This window comes from Monopterus albus, unplaced genomic scaffold (genome assembly GCF_001952655.1).
Source record: "Monopterus albus unplaced genomic scaffold, M_albus_1.0 scaffold6.1, whole genome shotgun sequence".
NCBI lineage: Eukaryota > Metazoa > Chordata > Actinopteri > Synbranchiformes > Synbranchidae > Monopterus > Monopterus albus.
Genome location: NW_018127886.1, coordinates 7,348,472 through 7,356,227, shown reverse-complemented (window position 1 = coordinate 7,356,227; position 7,756 = coordinate 7,348,472). Strand labels below are relative to the sequence as shown.

The following is a 7,756-nucleotide window of genomic DNA, read 5'->3' as shown; positions in this document are numbered from 1 at the left end:
CTGTCAATATGGGGTGCTGTGTGTACATTAATGAGGAAAAAAATGAACTTAAATGATTTTAGCATATGGCTGCAATATAACAAAGAGTGAAAAATTTAAGGGGGTCTGAATACTTTCTGTACCCACTGTATCTTTGGGGCTGCATGTTTGTATTTTTATGACTGTGTTCAGGCTGTGTGTGTTTTTATGGCCAAGCTTGGTGCATGTGTGTGTACCTCTGTGACAGTGTTCTGAAGTGGGTACTTTTGTGCACCTCTGTAATTGTATTTCTTTGAAGGTAGTGTGCCTTAATGGTTGTATTCAGGATTTATCTGTACTTTTATAGTTTTATTTGAAGTCTTTGTGTACCACTGCTGTTGTTGTAACATGCCTGTGTGAGTGTACCGGTATGTGTGTTCTAGATGTATGTATGCATGCGGGTACCTTTGTGGCTGTGTTCAGGATGTGTTCGGTGGAGATCGTTGATGGATTCCACAGAATGTAGCTCGATCTCGGTGAGATCTCGGTCGCTGACCCTGTAGAACTGAGGGGTGGTCTGAGAAGAAGGAGACCTAGACATCTCACCTTCTTTTGAGGAAAACACAGGATGAAGATGAAGTGGGTCGAGATGGTGCTCAACTAGTCAACACCTCGTTTCTAAACAAATATCTGGAAGGTATGTAAATTTTCTAAAACCATGCCATGTATCTGTGCACAGTATTAACTTCCAAATGCCATGTGAGGCTCTGAGAAGAGGCTGGTTAAAAATTCTGAACTAAATTATAAAAAACCCCTGTAAGATGACAGTGGTAGCCAGCACATAACATGCTTCTGGTTACCAGCCAAGCTAGTGTGATTGAACAGATGTTGAGAAAGGCAAATGGCCTACACATGGATTTAGAAAATATTTCCAGCCATTTATCAAAAAGTCTGTACAAAACTGTGTCGATCCACTGAGATTTTTCATGAGGGAACTTGGCTCTGAAAAACCCAAACGGCTATTGGCTTGTTTATAATTGGAGGGTCACCTATATAAAATCACACGAATCTCCCTGTTAAGTGACATTACTGCTCTTTCACTTTACATTTGTGGCCATTCTAAGACAGAGGCCAAGTGAAAGGAATGAGCGATTTCCTAATTAAAGATCTGGCTGCCGTTTATGGTGTGTTAATAGAACACAGTCCCTCGGGTGTAGGTATTTCCTGCTTGCCTCACAGGAGACACTGTGCCAGCTACTGCAGATGCTTTATGCCTTTGCCTGTGGTTATTTACTTGCATTATATTAGTCAATTGTATTCACAAGTTGTTATTGGACTAATCAACATTACAGTGGAACTTTTTGTTCTATTGAGACCAAGTTTGATGTAATATAAATCTCAAATATCAGAGATACGGCGGCTACGAAAGGGGAAGATAAAAGTCACAAGGAATTAGAACACTGTAGTAAAATATAAATAGAGCAGCAAGTTCGCACGTAAGAATATATCACGAGAGGGTAAGCGGATCATCTTGGTTTCTGTTTGAAGACAAAACAAACAGGTCATATGAATAGTGCACATATCAGAGCTATTATTAGAGCTGGTTGTTAAACCTATGAAGCATAATTCTGCTGGAATTTGAATCAAGGGTCAAAAGACAGGCCTGGCTCCTAACTAATGGCTAACCAACTGGATGATTAACTTGATTACTGCTTGCCTGCCTGATTTACAGGCTACCTAACTGTTCTCAAGATGCTGTAGACATATCTAAAAACATACTCTCTTCCCACTTACCTTCTGTCACCATGAAAAAGAGCGGAGTCGATTTTATTTTTATTTTTTGTGTGTTGGCTTGTTCTTGTCTGTCACTTTTCGTGCTCACCCAGTCTCTTCACACTCAGGCATTTGATTCCCAGAACATATGTCTGCACCCACAGGAGCAGCAATAGGTTATCTAAACATCCACACAGGTTATCCAGGAGTCACACATTGACTAAAGTAATCCCATCAATCTTAGATTAAATCCCAATGATGAAAAAAGAGGTTCCAGTAAAATCCTTGATGTAAGTGAACAAAAGGGAATCTCCAGTTTTCACCCTTGGAGTCTTACTGCTGATGAGTGTGTGTCACTGTTTGAACGACTGTAGGGCACCCAAGTGCCACCCCCTCCTACTAACTATGTTTGTGTGTCCATGTTCTGATTTAACCTACCCTAGCTGCCCTGTTACCCCTGCACCAAACATGCTCACACATGCCCATCCCTGCAGGCCCTCAAGACCTAAAATAGCTGTGGGGATATGGGGATATTATTAGTTTCTCAAGCCAAAGGATGACTCACTGATCTGGCTGGGCACAGGGAGGAGGTACAAAAAGATAAATACACCAAAAGATAAATCTGAAGCTTTCAGAAACTGCAACATTAGCACAGTATTGGATTAGCTGAAATTTATTGATTCTATTGGAGTAAATATGGTGTTTCACCAGCAATGAGCATAAACAAGATGAGAATCTACACGGGCAGCTCATGGCTATTGAGTGTTACCACAGGGTTTGAAGAGTCAGAGGACTTATCAGCTCTGGAAATGTCATCAACTGACAATTGCTAACTATAATTCTTGACCTACAAGTTCTGTTGAGTCAGTTAAGGCCTAATACCTGATGAAAAAGAAGGGCATCTAAACTTTTGCACATGCCAAAAGGACTATTTAATTTATTCCTTTTTTTTTGCTTCATTAACATTTGAAGAAAGGTTGTTATTGCCTGTTTTGTATTTGCTTCTTTTTAATTTAAAAGTTAATAAACTATATGATTTGTTCAGGGGTGGCCAAATCTTTGCAGACAAATATATATGGCATTTTCTCAGAGCATAATGGAGAATTGTCATATATACGATATATTGTCATATTTTAATATGACAATATATCGTATGGGCTACAATATATGGTAAAACCAGCGGGTTCCACACACAAAGGTAGTCCTTTAAAATGGCTACCACATGAGGTTGCCACATATACAGTTTTCCTATAAAAATAAAAGTAATGGGATTTAAATTTTTTATTACTTTTTTTTTTATTTAAATATACAGTGTGTCAGGGTGTAGCTGGGCTGGGAACCTCAAGCACCAGGTAGGACCCATGTCTTACAATCCAGGCATCACCAACCCATCCAAAGATATATCCTCAAAACAATTATGTAAAGTGTTTATTTACCAAACATATGTTCCCTTTAAGGACACCTGTGGAAAAGCAAATTAAAGAACTGATCATCATGTGGTCCTGTAACCTGTTTGACTCTGTTCAACTTTATCAATCAGATATTATTTTAAAATTAAGATTAAAGCTAAACTACTAGTACCAGACCAACACACGTTATCACTGTGAGGTGTGGTGCCGAAAATGATCATTTCTTTAGTGTCTAATGGAGATCTGTAATAGCTAAGCAGCTGTTATTTGCATCTCATAAAGCTCTGCATCGAAAAACAAACTAACCAACTACATTTCCCAGAAGTCTTTACTCCTTCAATCTCGGTGTTGTGTGTTTTTGCCAATAGAGCAGAAATTCCACAGCGTGGAGTTCGAAGTGTTTAGCAACACAGCGGAAGTGTCGGTGCACGGAGTGTGCGTGAGACTTCGACGGGGACTCAGGTGGCACGATGTGGGCTCGGCTACTGGTTGGGCTTGGGGGCTCGGGGCTCGGGTTCCGGGCTTTCCGAGACGGTTTACTGCGGGTCGCTGGAGCTGGATGTGCGGGGAGGAGGCAGCAACAGAGGCAGGCTTCAGCCGCGGAGGTAAGCGGACCGTGAAGTGTCGCTGGGTCATCCGAAGTGTTTTTGCGCTTTGCTTTTGTTGGCGTAATCCCATCTTTCTCACTGGAACATGATGAAATAAGCAAATCTTCTTTGTGCATACATTTTATCTGCGGTACAAAGTGTTAAAGTTATCAGAGACCTCACCCTTTCTCTCGTGTTATCAGTGTAAGAGTCCAACAGCACTATCTAACAACCTGCTGTCTGTGGCCCTCTAGTGAGTTGTCTGACTTATGCTCATTTATGGTGTCTTACAATATTAATATAATTTAGCCATATTTTGTGTGATGCGGTATTCTGCATGAATTCAACATAAATTCAGATGTTACATTATGCCAGATTTTTAATCTCCTAGATTTTATTTGAAGGTTTTAGGCTACAGCAGGCTTTGCTGATTTGCAGTTGTACTGAACTGCATCCCAGATCACAGAATAAATTTCTGCATATTACAATAATAGCATCATGCTGTGCCACAGCAGCAGACACTTCATGCTGACATAATGTACATCTGGCCCAGCAGCCTGTGCTGTCCCTCGCTTCGCCTGCTCCACTTCACTGAACTGCACATCATGAGTTTATTAAAACCAGAAGTGACTGACTCTTCAGTATTGTCAGCACTGACTTTACCAGGGCTAAAATAACCAAAGTCCGAACCATGTGGATTGCCTTCATCTATAATAATTTGTAATGTCTGTGTCCATTCACAGTATGTGTGTATAGTACAACAAGAACAATCACATCTTCTCTGTTCAGCAATTAAGATCTGAGTTTGTAAGAAGCAACTGAGTCTTAGGTAAAGGTAAACACGCTCCATCCCACACTGCTGCTGCTGCTGTTACACAGATGGGCTTCATTGACTGGTTCAGCGGTCACAAAGAGTAGGACACAGGAGTGTAGAAAATATGAGTAGCGGGTTGTTCTGTCATTCTGATATTTGGCTGTTTGATCTGACTGTCAAGTGGGCTGTAAAATTAAATGTGTTAGCATCTCCCTCATCACATGCTGCTCTAGAATAACTGATATTGTCAGCCTGACTGCAAAAGATTTGATCCAGTTTTGGGAGGGAAATCTGCTGCCTAGCTTTAATGGTGTTAAATAGGAAAAATACACCGTATGTCCAGTGTAGAGTGAACACCTACACTTCTCACAGTGCAGGGAAATGTATCGTATCAGACAAACTGTTAGGTCATCTGGTTTGCAAAGGGAAGTTGTATGTTATAAGTAGTTTTTTTTAGAATAGTGGCTGGCTTCTTTTTATTACAAGGGAAAAAAGTAATTTAATCACAATTTAATTTTAGTACCCTTAAGATACATAATATCAACAGCTAATCGATGTCTACACATACCAAAATTGACCTACTGTTTGTGAACTTGAATGTCCTGTGTAAACCCAGTGGTGTTTTATTTTCCCCAGCCTTCTTTGAAGAAGACTCCACTGTTTGACTTCCACAGAGAGAATGGTGGGAAAATGGTTGAGTTTGCGGGCTGGAGTATGCCTGTCCAGTACAAAGACAGTCACATCGCATCACACGTGCACACCAGGGAGCACTGCTCCATCTTTGATGTCAGCCACATGCTGCAGGTCAGACGACTGTAAACTGACACACACTGACAGAGACATGCACTTCTGCAAACAGGCGAACAGACATGCATCATCACAGTATAATACGATACTCTGTCAAATGAGCTTTTCTTTTATCCATGACCCAATCTGCCTGAAAACTACTGTTGTTGCTATATTTAGTTATATCCTTTTCTTGTTTGCTGCCAGACCAAAGTCCATGGCAAAGATAGGGTGAAGTTCATGGAGTCTCTGGTGGTTGCAGATATTGCAGAACTGAAGGACAACCAGGTGAGATGAACAACTGTTACACCGTTACCTGATTTTTGTCCACTTGGGGGCAATGAAAACAAGCTATAAGTTATCATCTTTCACTGTAAGTTGGTATGGAGAGCTTGTTAGCCATCAACAAGAGCAGTGAAAGAGAACCAGGAGCCTTATTAATAGTCATTGCATTTGCTTCACAAATAGCCCATCGAGCTGTACGTTTCGGTGTTGTCATGTATCTGTTAGCTGGTCCATAGTCTGATGGTGTGCAGCAAAGTGTTTAAAACATTCACCTCCATGTTTGACCACTTAATTTAATGACTGTCCTGTTTGTTTCAACAGCTACCATGGGCATTATCCTCTCAGGCTGTTTGTTTGTAGCGCTGAATCCATTCTCCACAGGAGCATGCAGCCTATATCTACTCATGGGGGATTTTCATTGACTATATATGGTTAATTGTGAAGGGTTTTGAGCAGAATATGGGGTGCTTGTGAATTGTACTGTATTTGTGTGGAACTGTGTATGCACACGGTTTTATACATCTGATCATATTTTTGTGTACACCTGTTCTGCTTTGTGCACATGTAAACTATTGGTATACCTCTTATAATATGCACAGTTTTTAAATGGGGTCCTGCAACAGTAGAGTTGGATGTCCAAAAACCAAAGTAATTAGCTGAAGAACCCTACATATTCTGAAAGGAACTGCAGATAATTCTATGTGGGTTGATCAAATGATAGCTGCTTTAAAGACAGTGCTCCATAAATGAGTCTATATCGCTGGCTGCACTGGTGTTAAAGAAAACACCCAAGCTGTGTCCCATCTGTGTCGCAAATACGTATCCTGCATTTTACCATCAATTTCTCACCCACTCATCTTTTTCTCCACCCTCCTTCACCTCCAGGGTATATTGTCCCTCTTCACCAATGAGAAAGGTGGGATTATTGATGACCTTATAGTGACAAAGACAGACTGTGGCTACCTGTACATTGTCTCCAATGCCGGCTGTGCTGACAAGGACTCGGCTCATATGAAGGTGAATATAGACAGTGTGTATGGACAGACAGGTGTGGAGTCAGGCAGGCTGATGTGTGTGTTCTGCATGTAGGCCAGGCTGGCAGAGTTCAGAGCTGCAGGTCTTGATGTGGATCTGGAGTTTCTTGATGAAGCGCTGATTGCTGTGCAAGGTAAAATATTCTGTGAGACTTTCTTTATCTTTCTTCCTGTTTTCTTTCTTCTCTACTTTTTCTTTTTGTCTCACTGTTTCCTTTTTTACTCTGTCATCCCATCCGTCTTTATCTTCCGACTTTCTTCCTTCAATTCTTTTTACTCTCTTCTTTTCCTTAATTTCTTTCTTCTGGTCCTCAGCTGGTTTCTTTGTTTTTCTTTTTGTCCTTGTCAGAATTTCTCCAACTGCTCCATGTTTATGTTGTCAGGACCAACCATGTCACATGTGCTCCAGGAGGGGCTGAAGGAAGACCTTGGTAAGCTAAGCTTCATGACCTCCACCCTGGCTACCGTGTTTGGTGTCCCTGGCTGCAGGGTCACACGCTGTGGATACACTGGAGAGGATGGGGTGGAGGTGAGTGTCTTTTTTGCTTCCTTTTCTTTGTTTTGACATTTGACTTGAGGAAAGATAAAAGGCCATTTTAAGTCATTAATTAAAGACATTTTACAATGGACACATAACGTGAGGACTTTTCCTCAGGCTTTTCTAAAACCATGATGAATTGATCTCATTCATCATGTCTGTCAGCTGCAGACCATTTATTTATTTATTTATTCTTTCAAGCATGTAAAGACAGTTGATATATCAACACACATAATTTTACACATATCCAACAAATGCTAATCCAATATCAATTTGCTTATACCTAGTACATGCTTGAATGGAGTAGGAAGAAGTCAGACTTATCCAGTCCTACCCCATGACATCATCTTACCATCATTGGTTTGCAAGCAGTATCTCTACATAAATAATTCTCTTCTACACCACACAAGTAATATACTAAAAAAATTATAACAGAGTGTTAACATTCTTACATAATTACATTCTTAAATAATTATCTTCTACACCACACAAGTAACATACTAAAGAATTAATACAAGGTGTTAACATTCATACACCACACCCACAATGTTCCATCTAATTAATCATTAAGC

At 40.5% G+C, this 7,756-nt stretch overlaps 1 protein-coding gene across 1 annotated transcript in view; it reads left to right on the top strand.

The window, feature by feature from the left end:
• The first annotated feature begins 574 nt into the window (after window positions 1-574).
• The window catches only part of amt (aminomethyltransferase), a 14,161-nt gene continuing 6,979 nt past the window's right edge, over window positions 575-7,756 (top strand). Inside the window, exons 1-7 of the mRNA XM_020617988.1 lie at window positions 575-655; window positions 3,509-3,745; window positions 5,178-5,345; window positions 5,535-5,615; window positions 6,498-6,629; window positions 6,702-6,780; window positions 7,030-7,175. Coding sequence (XP_020473644.1) covers window positions 3,611-3,745; window positions 5,178-5,345; window positions 5,535-5,615; window positions 6,498-6,629; window positions 6,702-6,780; window positions 7,030-7,175 — 741 coding nt within the window. The 5' untranslated portion in view covers window positions 575-655; window positions 3,509-3,610. The remainder of the gene's footprint in view (window positions 656-3,508; window positions 3,746-5,177; window positions 5,346-5,534; window positions 5,616-6,497; window positions 6,630-6,701; window positions 6,781-7,029; window positions 7,176-7,756) is intronic.